Source organism: Perognathus longimembris, chromosome 2 (assembly GCF_023159225.1).
Source record: "Perognathus longimembris pacificus isolate PPM17 chromosome 2, ASM2315922v1, whole genome shotgun sequence".
Classification (NCBI taxonomy): domain Eukaryota; kingdom Metazoa; phylum Chordata; class Mammalia; order Rodentia; family Heteromyidae; genus Perognathus; species Perognathus longimembris.
Window position 1 is genome coordinate 104,714,949 of NC_063162.1, and position 16,070 is coordinate 104,731,018.

Below are 16,070 nucleotides of genomic sequence, written 5' to 3' on the forward strand. Positions count from 1 at the left end.
GTCGCCATCTATCTCCCCTCTTGCCATCACCTTTTTCTTAGTGCTTGATGCCACACTAACTGCTCTCACATATTTCCCATTGTTTCTAGTAAAAGCTGCATTACTAAAAATGGCCCAAAAGGAAAACTGATTTCTACTGCTTTGCTGTAAAAATTGTCTGGGGTTCCCAACTGATCTAGAAATTGACTTGAATATCATATTGTCTATACTTTCAATATGTCTTCTAGCCATATGTAAGTCATTTATTGTGTTGAGTGTTTTCTTTGCTCAACTGCAAGTGCAGGTAGTACTTGTAGAGATGGGAGGATGCAGTGAGATAGTACATTGTGGCGCAACATTCTGCCCCTATGGAGTATCACCTCATTTGGTGGGTATTCATATCAATGAAACTGATTAATAAGATAGTTTGTCCTTTCATTTGGGGGAATTTCCAGTGGCTCCTGAAGAGACAAGAGCCAGTTCCCAAATTCTTCCAAGTGTTTTGAGGTGGAACTATGCCATTGTCCCGCAGCTAAGTTGTGTGGGGGTGTACAGGGCCCAAGAATTACCAGCAGTGTTTGGAAAACAAATCCCTGATTCAAGCAAATGAACCAAAAGCCTATTTTAAGAGCCAGAAGACTGCACTTTTGTTGGATTTAGAAATTTTTTTAAAGTGCTAAGGATTTTGTTTAGAAATCCAGCCTGAAGAAAACAAGAGTTCTTTTGCTATCTGGTTTGCTCATTATTGTAAGCCTAGTGTCCAGGGTAATGCATTGCATATAGAAAGTGAATAACTAAACAATGAATCAATACATAAATAAATGAGATAGTGATATGTATCTTTTATATGTTCTAGCATATTGCTGGGTAAACAGGAGACGCTTGATGAATACTTGACTGGTGAATATACGTGTTTACACCCCAGTTTGCCAGGGGTATTTAGTGATGTGCCAGAATGGAAGCCATCATCCCCATATATGAGTATGGTGTACTGTCATCATTGTCTCTTTGTAAACTTATCTAGTCCTTTATTTTTTCTCCTCAAATCAGGTGGGTGTCATCTTCAAAGTATGTGAGAAAAGTAAAATGAAAGGAGATTTTTTCTAAGCTGGACTTAAAAATTGTGTGTAACATTGATTTGAATACATTGGATGGAATGAAGAAAAAACTATTTTTAGAAGATGGAGGCTACATATATATCCTTTTACAATTGCTTTTGTGCAATATAATTTTATATTTAATTTGTTATTGTTGCTACAGTATTGGGAACATATGACACAAATCTTCATTTGTTATTTATTCTTCATTCTTTATTTACTCTTCACTTAGCATTACATTGTGAAATACTTGCAATAATGTTGACTCGTCTTCAAAATACACTTTCTAAATTTCTGTATAATATTCCAAATATGTACAATTCTTATTTGATGGATTTAAATCGATGCCATGATTTCCTATTATAAGGAGTTTTATAAAACATAATTTCTTGAATATTCCTAACTTCATCCACTAAAGCACAATTTCTGGGTCATAAGTACACATATTTTAAGGCTTTTCATGCTAATGAATGAATTGAACTCTGAAAAATTTATATTAACTGATCCTCTTTCCAGAAGCTTGTTCATGACTACAAAAATTAATTTTATGGGTGGCTTTCTCTTAGTAATTTGGGCCTTGGATTTATAGTTAGTGCCAAGGAAAAAAAAGTAAAAACCTATTAATATGTCCAACCTCCATCTGTTTGTTAGACAGAATGGTAGTATTTCCATGTTTTTCACATATAGAAATTACCCGAATCTAGTCAGATATGTCCACTAGGGGGTCACAGAATAAATTGCAAAGAATAACATTGTAGATGAAATAAACTAGCCTCTAAAGCAAGCTGATTTCAACTGTACCTAGTACTGAAAGGTAAAAGCCAAGTGATTCACTTCCTTGCTCCCCCCCCAAAGTAGAATACATTTATTAGTTACCTATAAACAGAGTTGATATTCATTAGACTATTTTAAGTGTCAGTACTCCTTATATCTTATGTCAATCTTAATATTAATCATATTCTCAGTTTTTAGCTTCACAGAATCAGAAAAGTAATTTTTGTTGATTATATTTATTTGAAAATAATCAAATAACAATTATACTACATAGACTATTATGACTCAGCAGTCAATTGCATAATTTACTTTGTTTCCAGAAAGGAAAAATTACTTACAGAATTATTTGTTAAGGATTAATATTTTATCTAAAAATATCTAGTGATTCTCCAGCCAGTGGCCTTTTACAAATTTCTTTTCAAAATTATGCTTGTGGGTTTTCATTTTAAAAATAAGCCTGAAGAGCAGTCTGAATAATTGTGGTCACATGAAATACACTGTGAAGAACATTATTCACTCACTGGGCTCTTGCTGAATCTAAAAGCTAACACTTATCTGTAGTCTCCAAAAAGGAAGAAGGATTTGGAGGGTGGGTGTGCCTAGAGGAAGGAAGCAGGAGGGGATAACTTGATAACCTACTGCATTAAAAAAAAAAGGGGGGGGGAGAACGGTGAGAAAAGAGCGACTAGCACCTGTGGGGAATAGAGTCCAATCTATCTGCCTATCACTATAGCTCCCCAAAATTGTGGTCATCACCCTAGCCTAAGGGCTTCAATATTTGAAGGCATATTGAACTCTGTTTCAGCACCTGAATTCTATTAAATGTGGTTGTTTTGAGGTGGACAGCAACCTACATCGAAATAATTCAGGGAATCATTTGTAGGAAATGGTGGAGGCCAAGAAAGGGAGAGAGATCAGACAGATAAGAGGAAAGGAATTTGCCCTTCTCTTTTCTTCTATCCATAGAACAGAATGCAAAAGGTAAAAAAAGAGACCTACAGAGTTACTCAATGCAATTCATCTTTACCTTAAAACGGAAGAAATAGTTCATGTGACACAGATAAATCCATAACAGGGCTCCGTTCCACCCCACCCCCAACCTCCAGGTTCTTTCCACACACCAGGATGTGTGTCCCTCTCCTGCCTCCTCCTCTTCCTTCTTTCCTCACTCCTTTTTCTCTAAGGTTTTACTTTGTCTCTAAAATCCTTTAGTTAAGGAAACCAATGCTCCTCTCAAAACAAGTTCTGGTCTCTTAGCTTTGTTTTGATTACTTAGAATGTAAACATTGTTCCTCAATTAAAAGTACAGTATGTTACATTGCACTTTTGTAGACTGCGTTATCACCCATTTATCTTACGTGATCCTCACATTAACCCTCTGAGGCCAAGTGAGAAAGTTACCATTGCCCTAGTTTTAAGAATAACCAATAAAGCTCAGAGACATCCACACACTGACCTATGATCACTTACAGTCAGGAAAGAAGCCAGGACTCAAGTACTATTTCTTACAATTACTCCTTACTGAAGAGCATTTCCTCAAAACCCATCAATCTGGCTCTACCTTCGCTTGCAGAGGGAGTCTATACGCCCATTTCAGTGACGCCTGAGTCAAACCACCTGCAAAGTGCACTCCTACTTTGCACCTCGTTCTCATCTCTAAAAGCGCAGTTTCTTACCCCTTCCCTCGGTCTTGATACTTATTTGGGGATACTTATTTTCTTTATTGAGAGTTTGGATTCCTGAGGGTCACTCCAAAGCTCCACCCCCTTCAAACAAGAAGTCGCGTCCTGGGTATCCAAGGAGACCACGAGGCCTAACCCATCTTGTTCTTTCTGCATTCTCCATTGGCCACTGAGATTCCCTAACCAATGGGCTTAAAGCAAAGGGAGTACCTTTCCTAGCCCTGTCTCATTAACCGGTCTTTCGTGCGCACTGCCTCCTGGGATATGTAGTTTCCAAGAGAAGAGACTACTTGAGAGTGTCGCTGACTTAGAACTACCTATCCCGTCGGCCTTCGCGAAATGGGGCGGGACTAGGCAAGGACTATGGGTCCCAGTTTGTACTCGGAGCTCTGAAATTCCGGCTGACAGCTGCATTTTGTGCCTCTGGGGTTTTAACCCCTCCTGGCCAGGGAGTGGGGATTTGCTTGTGCAGCCGGAAGCCCTCCCTGACGCCTCCTTTCAGACTTGAAGCAAATCAAGCCAGTTGGCCGTGGCCTGGCGTCCTTCGTGTGGCTGAGGGAGAGAGGGGCGCGTCATGTTGGCCTCCCGCTCGGGCCGGAGGCTTGGCTTCCTCGGCCGGGGGCTTGGCTGGGCCCGCGCCGGGCGATGGACGGGTCGGGCTTGCCAGGCCCAGCAGTGTGGCTCAGTACCTGGCCCGGCGCGCCGGCCTCTGAAGGAGTGGACACTGCTGGTGAGCCCGTTCGGTCAGCTGCGGGCGCGGCTCCCGTGCCACCTGGCCGTGAGGCCCCTGGACCCGATCTCCTTCCCGGACGGTGACCGCGTGCTGGTGGCCATGTCCGACGTGGAGGGCGGGAAGCCGGGCCTGGACAGCCTGCAGGTGCGGTACGACGAGGCCCTGCGGGAGGTGACCATCGTGTCCGACACCATCGGTCCCCGGGCGGCGGTGGAGGTGAACGTACCCCTGAAGTTTGGCAAGTGACGTTCAAGTTCTAAGGAGTTCGGGGCCCACCGCACTCAGCGCACATTTTTCAGTCAGTCACTTGGGTCAGTCTCTTGTAGAGTTGGCCCTCAAAGAAACTTCCTTTTCTTCGACGCGGAGTTCCCGAGGAACATTTAAGCTTCAAGGTCACAGTTAATGAAAAAGTTTAAACGGGTGGAAACATGTTTTGGAAGAATCACCTTAGGCTTTGTCACATTGTCATTAGCAAACTGGTTTATTTTTCAGGTTGATGAGCCATTCACTAGTGTGGCAGTGAATTTAAGTTTTCCCTTGCCACACCAAGGCCTCTGTCTCCAAATTACCCGTCTACAGAATGTTCCATATGTAACTTGGAAACTTCGTTTCACATAAGCACCTAGCTTCTTAATAACTTGTCTCAGTTCTTTTTGGCCTAAGTATCTTCTCAAATTGACCCTAGCAAGCTTTTGAAGTCATAGTAAAACTGAGGTGGGGGGGGGGCGCATTTGTAATAACAATACTAGTTGTTTCCTCGATATTTGGATTTGGTGTTACTTCTCAGAGGTAATTTTTTAGGGAGAGTTCTTCCTGGAAAAGAAGACATGGTCAATGATCATAGTAATGATTTATCATTTCTGAGATAATCTTTTGTAATCCCTATAATTGCACCATAAAATAGATGTTATCGCCATTTCATCTGAGGAAACTTAAGACATAGGACGTGCTGGTGGCTTATACCTGTAATCCTAGCTACTTAAGGGGGCTGAGATCTGAAGATCGCCCTTCAACGCCAGACTGGGCAAGAGTCTTTGAGACTCTTATTTCCAGTAAACTACTCAGAAGAACCCGGAGTGGCACTTTGGCTCAAGGGATAAAGTGCTATTCTTGAGCACAAAAGATAGTGCCCATTTCCTGAGTTCAAGCCCTACCACAAACAAAATAAAGTACAAATAAGATTTGGAAGTATTGTAAAGTATTTATTGTGGATGAACAAATAGAAAAACAATCAGTGATTTCATGGAACTTACATTCTAGTGAAGGGTAGATTTTAAAATGCCTTTAATACTTGAAATGATGGAGTTGGGCTATGGACTAAATTCACTCAGTCATTATGCTTTATTCCTTCTCAAAATCTGACTCATCTAGGTAAATAAGAGAACCCGCTCTTGAAATGTAACAGTCTTGGGGAGAGAGATGCTGATGGAACTTTGATATAGTTCAAAATAGACTAAGCAAAAGTATGGTAGCACAGATGAATACAGATACTTTTTGCTGGCGATTCTAACTCTTGTTCCTGCTTCCTCTTTAGATTTAGAATCCAATTTCCGTTTCCATTCATCATCCATTCATTTGAGGCCCCCTCAAATCTAGTTTCATGCTTCTCCTCCATATTGTCTATTACTTGTTTCAGTGGATGGGTAAAAGTAGCAATATTAGTAATGCGTAGCTTTAATTTCTCTACCTACTTATTAAGGGTAGAGTAAATTTAAAATCTGTTTCTCTTCTTAGCTATCACTGCTTTAGATCCAACCATGTGTTGTGACATTACTTCATTAATTTATTATTATAATTATTATTATAAATAAGCTTTGCAGTTATAATTGCATCTCTGATTCTGTGGGATAAAATTGTCTTTTTTCTCGCATACAAAATATTACTATGTTAAATAACAGACTACAGAGATTGCTGTACAACTATGGAAATTGGTTTTATGTTATAACTATTGAAATTGTAGCATTGGATCCCAATGTGTTTACCTCTGCATTTTACTATAATAGAAATTCTTAATACTTTTGTGAATTAAGAAATAAATTATCAGTGTTTCTAATTCTTTTAATGCAGACATGCCTACACTATATGGTAAACTATAAGCTGATGCTCAAGAATGGCACCTCTAATTCCTTATTTCCCAGTTCTCTTTGAATATACTCCCACTTAACTTATTATGGCTACTATTTGCTATTAGGTATTTCAAAGCAGTTTCACTCTTGAAAAAGCACTTCAAATACCTTGTGACATAGTTTCATGTTAATAGTCCAGTTGGGTTTTTTTTTAGATGTGAAGGGTTAGAGGGAGAATTTGCAAATCTAAACCATGATCATATAAACTGACCTATGTTATTACCCTAATATGCTTTTAATTTGGGGGAGAATTAGGAACACATCTTTAAATTTTCCTGAACACAAGAGACACTAAGTGTGTTTGGGGTCAAAGGGCATTTCTGATGGCTGGGAATATGGCCTAGTGGCAAGAGTGCTTGCCTTGTATTCATGAAGCCCTAGGTTTAATTTCTCAGCACCACATATATAAAAAAAAAAGCCAGAAGTGGCATTGTAGCTCAAATTGGCAGAGTGCTAGCCTGGAGTAAAAAGAAGCCAGTGCTCAGGCCCTTAGATCAGGCCCCAGGACTGGCAAGAAAAAAAAAAAAAAAGACACTAAACTTACTGACTATCTTAACATATTCTTATTTGTGTGTGTGTGTGTGTGTGTGTGTGTGTGTGTGTGTGTGTGTGTGTGGTTTTAGGTCTTAGAGAATCCTTTCTGTGATCTTTCATATGAGAGGTAGCAATTTCTACTCTCTTTACTTTCCATTTTTGTTACTTCATTCTCTTTTCAAATAATGAGGACAGCCATTTCTAAAAACTGGCAGAGAGATGCTACATTTGATCCAGTTGACTTGGTTGAGACTCCTTTTTAGAGACTGTTGACCAAGATGTTCTCTCTGCTATTCAGTAAAATGAGGAATGTAGCTAAGGAACTGAATCTCTGTGGGGTATTAAAATGCTGTGGAGCTCATTAGTACTAAGCTGGTTTATTTTGTGTTGTTTTTTTTTTTTGTCTCTTAATTATAGATTTGAATATCAAGTCATTGGGATCTGGCTGTGTAGAAATCCAGAATATTGAATGTGATAATTGCAAAATTGAAACTGAACAGGGTACCAGCTTCTTGCACTCTGTTAAGGTATAAGTACTCTAATGACTCCTATACAATTACAGTTCCTTGTCGGGAGCCGAGCTAGCTGCTAAGCTCATCCTGACCTCTGGCTGTGCCGATGTTGCCAAGATGTCGGGAGCCAAACCTGCAGCTAGGTTCACTATCACCTCTGGCTGTGCTGTTACCGCCAGGATATGCTAAAGGCAAGGACAATTGTTCACAGCCACTCTCCGGAATTGCTTTGCTATGTCCCCACCTTGCTATGTCTGCTGGAGTAGATTCCTATGTTAATCAACCTTGTCCTGTGTCTACTGTAATCAAATGTTGCAAACTTCAAAGCCTCTTTATCTTCTGGAATTTTAACAATCCTATGCTATTCCCTGGTTCCAAAACTGCATATAAGCTGGGAGTGAGAATAAACTGTTGCTGTAGTCTTGAGGTTCAACCTTATGGCTGCAGACCTCCCGTACCCCATCTTTGTCTCTTGTCTTTTTTCTCTTGCCTTATTTTTCCTTTTCCTTAATCCTCCCCGCCCCTCAGTCAGGATTCCTGTTTCCCTGCCGGCTGGCCCGGCAGGGTTCCTCAACTGAACAGGTTCCTAGGAAGGCTCCTAGGAACCTGTTCCTCTCATCTTTTGGCACTCACCTAGAATTACTGGGAAGGGGTTGAGCACAGAGAAGGCATACCCATTCTAAAAGTACCAGCCTGGAAGTGGCACACAGCATTTTCATTTGCATTCTATTGGCAACAAATGAGCTTAGGAAAGCTGGAAACATACTTCCTTTCCTTTGGACAATAAACATGGATTTGAGCTTTTGCCATAGTTGGCAAGTGTGAAATGAAGCTACACATATGGGTACATTTGGAGTCTGTCAGAAGGGACTACCTAAACATCACTACTGCTTTATTTGTACTTGGAATCATTTTCACTTAGCCTTTCATTTTCATTTATTTCCTGGGGAGCAACACAATGTAGTGTGACCCTAAGTGTAATGAGTCCTCTTTCAGACCATCCAGCCTTACAAGTGTGGACTTTGGGACCATATAGAACTGGGTTCCAATTCATTTGACTTTTTTAAACCATATCATACTGATAAAGCTATCTAACTTCTGAGATTCAGATTTTTTTTTTCTCTATGAAGTGGGAAAAATAGAATACCCATCTCTCTAATTGTTAGAATTAAATGCTAGAGGTCATGTAAAGAAGACTACATTGTCTTTCTGGTGCTGACAAACTGCCATAGAAGAAATAACTTTAGTAATAGTAATCATGACATATAGTGACAGTGGTTAATGTACTCCCTGTTTGTGTCTACTTAGCTGGTTACTGGAATCTTTGACTCCCAAGTCCTTACGTAAAGCTACTAGAATATAGCTGTCTCTATAATTTTCTTTTTTTTCTTTGTCTCTAAATAACTGCTTTGACAGAAGTTGGCATTTCTTTCCAGTTGATATTATTATACTAGTATCTATTTCATTTCCAGGTCCTTTTTTTAGTGTTTTATTAGTAATAAGAAAAAAAAACATGGTAAATGGTTTCATTAATTTAAATCAAACTTATTATTTCCTTTTTTGTCTGTACTTTTTGTTTGCATTTCAGAGTCAAAAATTACATGTTCAAACCAAAGATGGCAAAGTGATCTGTCTGGGAACAATCTATGGAGACACAGCTATCCATGCATCAAATAAAAGTGTAAGATCAGAGCTTTCTCTTGTTCATCATTGCAATTTTGCTTCCTGTTGGTGCACAAACAAAAAAATCTTTAATACATTCTGGTTTGTTAGTAAATTCCAATGGGATTGTAGTCATTAAATATTATACAATTTAAATTTTAGTTTATGATTTTAGTACTTGTGACAGCACCTTGTTTCAAATAAGTAAAAACTTAAATACTTACATTTAGCTCTAATCCTGATGTTTTAATTTTAATAGTCATTGGTTAAAATGTTTCATTAAGTTATATTACCCTATCTGCATTAGATTTTTCTTGTGTAAGGTTTACTTGAATACTGTATTTTCCAAGACCTACCTACTTCCCCTGAAGAATTAGCTTGTAATTCAACTTTCTTCTGTATTGTCCACAAGGTGGCACCATTAGATAGCTTAACTTCTCCAAATCCTTCCATAGTACCTATTGAAATTTTAATTAGTATAGGAAGACATTTTTTAATTTTTCCTTGTTGTTGGTGTTCCTGTACTGGGACTTGAACTCAAGCCTCAGGCTTCTGCTCAGCTTCTTCCCTTCCTGGCTGGCTCTCTACCACTTGAACCATATCTCTAGTTCCAAGTTTTTGCTCATTAATTGGAAATGTGTCTGGGATTTTTCTGCTCATGCTGCTTCAAATCAAGATTCTCAAATCTCAGCCTCCTCAGTAGCTAGAATTACAGGCAAGAACCACCAGTTTTCAAGGAATTTGTGGATTTTAATCAACTATTTTATTCCTGTGATTTAGCATAGTATTAAGAGTAAAGGTATATTTTGGAAGTCTTTTTAAAAATGTGATCAGTAATGTTTTTAAATCTTAAAAAGAAATCCAAGACTTCTTTTTTGGTTTAAATTTGCAATCTGCACAAGTCTTTTGTTAGATTTGCTAAATTTTATTCTCACCTTTGTTCACAGATTATTGATACAAAGAATTGTGAGCATCTTATAAGTATAGATTAAAACAATTAAGTTGTTTCTACTATTGTTATTTCATTTTCCATCATCCTTCTCTTAGAACCTGCTTAAATCCAAATATTTAAATATACACTCCATATTAAGCTGGGAAAGTTTCCAAACACTGTGACCTTAAGTGACAAGCCCTTTTGATATGACATTTAGTTTTTTGGTTTTTTTGGCCAGTCCTGGGCCTTGGACTCAGGGCCTGAGCACTGTCCCTGGCTTCTTCCCGCTCAAGGCTAGCACTCTGCCACCTGAGCCACAGTGCCCCTTCTAGCCGTTTTCCATATATGTGGTGCTGGGGAATCGAACCATGAGCTTCATGTATAGGAGGCAAGCACTCTTGCCACTAGGCCATATTCCCAGCCCCTGGCATTTAGGTTTTACTAATCAGATTGCTGTGGTCTTAGAGATGGAAGAGGGAAGTTGGACAACTCTGTAGCTTAACCAAGCACAGTCCATTCATTGAGGACTTATATTAATTTGAAATGATCTCTTACGTTGTAATATTACATTGAGCTATGAGTGTGAAAAGTATAAATCATCCCCATTATCTGCTATCTTGAATAATGTGGCTACTTATTATTTATTTTTTCTGACATGCATGGATGATTAAATACTTGCTCTTACTTTATTTCTTGCATTCTTTAGCTTCCTATTGTACTGAAGTGAGTAGTGTTTTTTTTTCTATTTTTATTTTAGATAACTTTTAAAGTGTATTTCTAAGTGTGTTTAAAATTCTTCAAATACTTTTAAGTACTTAAATATTAAATGTGTTACTTTTCATATGTAACTTTAAATAATATTTGGTGCTTGGCTAACTAATGTAATGCTTCCCAGGATGATGATAATGAGATGTTGGTGGTGATGATGATGATGAAGGTGAAGAAATCAGGACAAATACCTTGACTAAAATAGTTCTACCACTTTACTTCCCTGAGCCTCAGTGACAATATTCAGAAAACAGGAGCGATAGTATTTGCTTTGGTTATTTGATTTTGAAAGTTAAGCATTATAAACAATGGTATTATTATTTGCATAGCTGTTTTTAAGATTATACCATTGATTTCAGTATCCCAAATTTAGTCTTATCACGTAAGAGAATATGGAAATACCTTTTGTGTGATTATTAAGTATATTAATGACATAATTGCCAGTTTTCCATTCTTCTATAGTCTGGGCTACAGCTCCACATTACTTCCTTAAAACTTGTTTTTCACTGTTTGTGAGACAAGATATTTACATATAATATTACCATATGTAGTAGTCATTGCTATTATATAATATATAGCTAAACTTAAGGAAAATTTTTCCTTCTTGTGTAGAAAAGAAAATTAGTTTATAGCAATACCTATAAGGAAGGTTTTGGGAATTACTTTGTGTTCTCTTTAAATAGCTACTTCAGTGTGAAAAGCAAACTAGTTGGGTGCCAGTGGCTTACACCAGGAAGCTGAGATCTTAGGATCAGGGTTTGAAGCCAGTGTGGGCAGAAATATCCAGTGTTTTGATGTAGAGAATGAATTGTTTTATCTTTTAATTCAAGATAGTGTCTGATATCATGCACTGTAAAATCTGAAATTTTCCAGAATGAATGGTTCAAATATATTTGCTGTGTTGGAGGATGTGTTGTGCTTTTACTTCCTTCCATTCACTTAGGTGTGGGAAAACATTTTCTTTAGCTAGAGAGTATAATCGTATTTAATAACCAATGTGAATCTTTGGGATTTGCCAGACACTCATAGGAAATGTCTTTAAGGTTTCATTTGTGTGGGGGTTGGTGGAGGCGCGATAATCACAAGTGTTCCTTTACCAGTTCAATTAAGTTTCACATATTTTTGGTGTTCACTCAAAATTCAGAGTATTCTTACTAAATCTCGACTTATAGAAATATTTTGAGAGTTTAAAATTATTAGCATAAGGCATCTCTTTATGTAGAACATTTGTAAGTAAAGTACTATTTTTCAGAAATTTGGCATCTTTATTATAAGGTTGAAGCAGAGAAAACATTTGTGTTCTCATAAATCTGTTTATAGGAAAAATACCTTTCTTTGACAGATTTTTTGAAATTATTTAAAGTAAAAATTGACATTAACCACATATAATTAATGTAAAAGACTACTTAACTAGAAATAAAATTAATTTATGAGCTTTAAATTCAGGAGGGTAATTCTAATTTACTTCCCATAAAACCTGCTGAGTGCTCCTCTTTCTCTTTTTGTACTTATATCTTCTAATATTTTAGTATTCTTGGAGTTGAACTCTTGTTAGATAATATATTGAACTCTCGACAATTTCTGGCCTTGCCAGAAGAAATGTCATTGATGCCAATGTGTTCCAAGCAGCGAGACTATTTCTTTGAATACCCAGTGTACTACTTGAAGTTGTTTCTGTGCAAAATGGGGGCAAGCTTTTGATGTCAATACTTTATATTCACACCCTAAAGATGATTTTGGAGGTGTTAACTATCTACTTAACAAGTGAGCAATATTTAAAACATAAATGCATACTAAGCTTTGCTAGGGAAATTTAAAGATGAAAATAAAATCTCTTTCATTTTATTCACTGGAAAGTTAGTCTTATTAATTGTAAAGTGGAAAAATTCTAGAGATCAAAAGTAGAGCTGTTATGTAAATATGCTAGTATACTAAAGGATTGAAATCAAGATGGCTCAATAGAGAAGCAAGTATGTGCGAAAACTCAATACATTCAATATTCCTCTAGCAATAATCAAATATATTGGAAATAGAAGAGAATTGCCATAATCTGATAGAAGGTACATAAAAGATATCTGCAATACACATGGTGTTTTGTGCAGAGATGCTTTATACTTTCTTCTTGGAATAACAGGTAAAGGTTGCGGCTATTCCCTCTATTAGCAACTTTTCATGGATGGATTGAAGGCTGGAGCCTTCACTGGTAAGACAAAGAAAAAAAAGAATGAAAAAGCATTAATATGAGGATTGGAAGAGAGAACATGGAAATATCCACTTGTTTACAATATAATTATGCATTAGAAGTTTTTTAAATACAAATATTTTCATCAAATATTAATACTAGAATAGTAGATATTAGTAGTGAGTTTATTTTGTTGCTGGATTAGGATCAACTGAAAATGTAAAGGATACCTTGAAAACTAGCACTTTAAAATTATATAGTAGGAGTAAATCTAACAAAGCATCATTAATTCTACATGGAAAATACAAAACATAATTAAGAAAAGTTAATAATGTCAGTTAAATAAATAGTAGAATTTACTTTGAATCTCATGCTTCAGAGAGCACGTTGTTCACAAACTTGTACCTAGAGCCAGGAATTAGGTAGGATCAAGAAAACCGTAGAATCAAGAAAATAAAGAAGTTAGTTAGAATAAAGAAAACCATTGTGCATTAGGTTAAAAAAAAAACCTCTTGTTAGTTGTCCACTAATTCCAGATGTACTGTTTTGGCTTTTTGTTTAATAATTAACTAATTGGAGTTTTTTTCCCTTTAGACTGTAACTGTAGATAAACTGCAAGGAAGTTCTGTTAATATATCTACTGAAGATGGGTTGCTAGAAGCAAAGTATCTTTATACAGAATCATCATATGTATCTTCTACTGCTGGGAATATTGCATTAGGAAATGTTCATGGTAAGCTGACAGAAGATAAATACGTCTCAGACTTTCCACATAGCATAAATTTTAAGAGATGACAGTGTAGTTGAGGAAGGATCAAGAAACTGTCCTTCTGCAGTGAACATTTTGCTGGTGGCTTTAGTGTGTTCTTGATTTTGGTCTTTTGGGGAGATTCCCACAAGTGGGGCTGCTGGGTCATAGGGAAGCTCTATGTTTATTTGTCATAGCTAAAAGATGGAATCAACCCAGATGCCCCTCAGTAGACGAATGGATCAGGAAAATGTGGTACATATACACAATGGAATTTTATGCCTCTATCAGAAGGAATGACATTGCCCCATTTGTAAGGAAATGGAAGGACTTGGAAAAAATTATACTAAGTGAAGTGAACCAGACCCAAAGAAACATGGACGCTATGGTCTCCCTCATAGGGAATAATTAGCACAGGTTTAGGCTAGTCACAGCAGAGGATCACAAGAGCCCAATAGCTATGCCCTATGAATGCATACGATGATGCTAAGTGAAATGAACTCCATATTATGGAAACAACTGTTATATCACTGTTGTAATCACTTTCAACATGCCATGTGAAGCCATAAAAAAATTAATTAAAAAAATCAGAAATGGCACTGTGGCTGAAGAGGTAGGGCGCTAGCCTTGAGCAAAAAGAAACTCAGGGACAGTGCATACGCATGAAGTTCAAGTCTCAGGATAAAAATAAAAATAGCCTGCATCATTAATGATCAGGGAAATGAAAATCAAAATATTATCCTGCCCCAGTCAGAGTGGCTGTTATCAAAAAAATTAAAAATTAACAAATGAGGAGGGGGCTGGGATTATGGTCTAGTGGCAAGAGTGCTCGTCTTGTACACATGAAGCCCTGGGTTCGATTCTCCAGCACCACATATACAGAAAATGGCCAGAAGTGGCGCTGTGGCTCAAGTGGCCGAGTGCTAGCCTTGAGCAAAAAGAAGCCAGGGATAATGCTCAGGCCCTAGGACTGGCCAAAATAAAAAAAGAAAGAAAGAAAGAAAAGAAAAACAAATGAGGAGGATGCAGAGAAAAAGAAACTCTTGGGCTGGGGATATAGCCTAGTGGCAAGAGTGCCTGCCTCGGATACACGAGGCCCTGGGTTCGATTCCCCAGCACCACATATACAGAAAACGGCCAGAAGCGGCGCTGTGGCTCAAGTGGCAGAGTGCTAGCCTTGAGCGGGAAGAAGCCAGGGACAGTGCTCAGGCCCTGAGTCCAAGGCCCAGGACTGGCCAAAAAAAAAAAAAAAAAGAAACTCTTAAACTATTGCAAGAACAGTGATTAGTATATTCACCATAGAAAGCAATGTGGAATTTCCTCAGAAAACTAAATATATTACCCAGCTGACCCATTGGTTAAACTGTAGCCAGAGGAAATAAAATCATCTGGGGAAGATATATCCGCACCTCTGATTTTCGTACAACTTGTTCAAAATAGCCAAAGCACAGAATGCATTTATATAGAGTGTATCATATATGTGTATGTACATACACCTTACACACACATACATATATACTTACACACATACAGTGTAATAAGCTAGTCACAGAAAACTAAGTACTGCTTATTTTTATATACAGAACCTAAAACCGAAGTAGAGAGTGGACTAGTGTTTACTAGAGGTTAGAGGTCAGGAAAGGTTGGGAGAGAGGAACAGAGGGACAGAATGAGATTAAGAGGATGGAGGCCAGTAACCAAAGAGACAGATGGAGAGCTGTGGTTCAAGTGATACAGTACTAGGCTTGAGCAAAAACAACTCAAGGATAGCACCCAGGCCCCAAGCTCAAGCCCTACAACTGGCACAATAATAAATAGATAGATAGATGATAGATGGATGGATAGATAGATAGTACATGTGCATATACATATATATGTGTGTGTATTTTTAAATAAATAGCTAAAATAAATTTCAATAAACCTTTTTTAAAATAGATTCAGACTAGAAATTTGCTGTGTGTTATAGACAGCTGAGTAGAAACACATATGCTTTAACACATTTCCATTCATAATAAGGAAATTATCCTAAGGTCACTGTGACCACTGAGAGATTTTAAAAATTATACATATATTTCTACTTAGATACACCATTTCCCTAATGACCAAAATGAACCAGAATGAAGTTCTAAAATCTACTATCTCTCTTGAGTACATCAGTCTTCATATCACCATATCCAAACCACAAACATCTTTTTGGGACATTTTTAGGACTTTTCTATTGGGATAAGATAAATATGTCTATCAAACAAGAAAAAAAAAGGAAACTGGCCTAAATAATTAATTGCAGTCCATACCCTTTTTAAATATCATGAAAATGATGCATAAGCTAATTGAACTAT

At 37.5% G+C, this 16,070-nt stretch overlaps 1 protein-coding gene across 2 annotated transcripts in view; it reads left to right on the top strand.

Annotated features, from left to right (window-relative positions):
• The first annotated feature begins 3,911 nt into the window (after positions 1-3,911).
• LOC125346926 (protein FAM185A-like) overlaps positions 3,912-16,070 on the top strand; it is a 34,797-nt gene continuing 22,638 nt past the window's right edge. For both annotated transcript variants that reach the window (XM_048339870.1, XM_048339869.1), the window contains exons 1-4: positions 3,912-4,503; positions 7,343-7,452; positions 9,026-9,118; positions 13,578-13,716. In XM_048339870.1, coding sequence (XP_048195827.1) covers positions 4,107-4,503; positions 7,343-7,452; positions 9,026-9,118; positions 13,578-13,716 — 739 coding nt within the window. In that variant the 5' untranslated portion in view covers positions 3,912-4,106. The remainder of the gene's footprint in view (positions 4,504-7,342; positions 7,453-9,025; positions 9,119-13,577; positions 13,717-16,070) is intronic.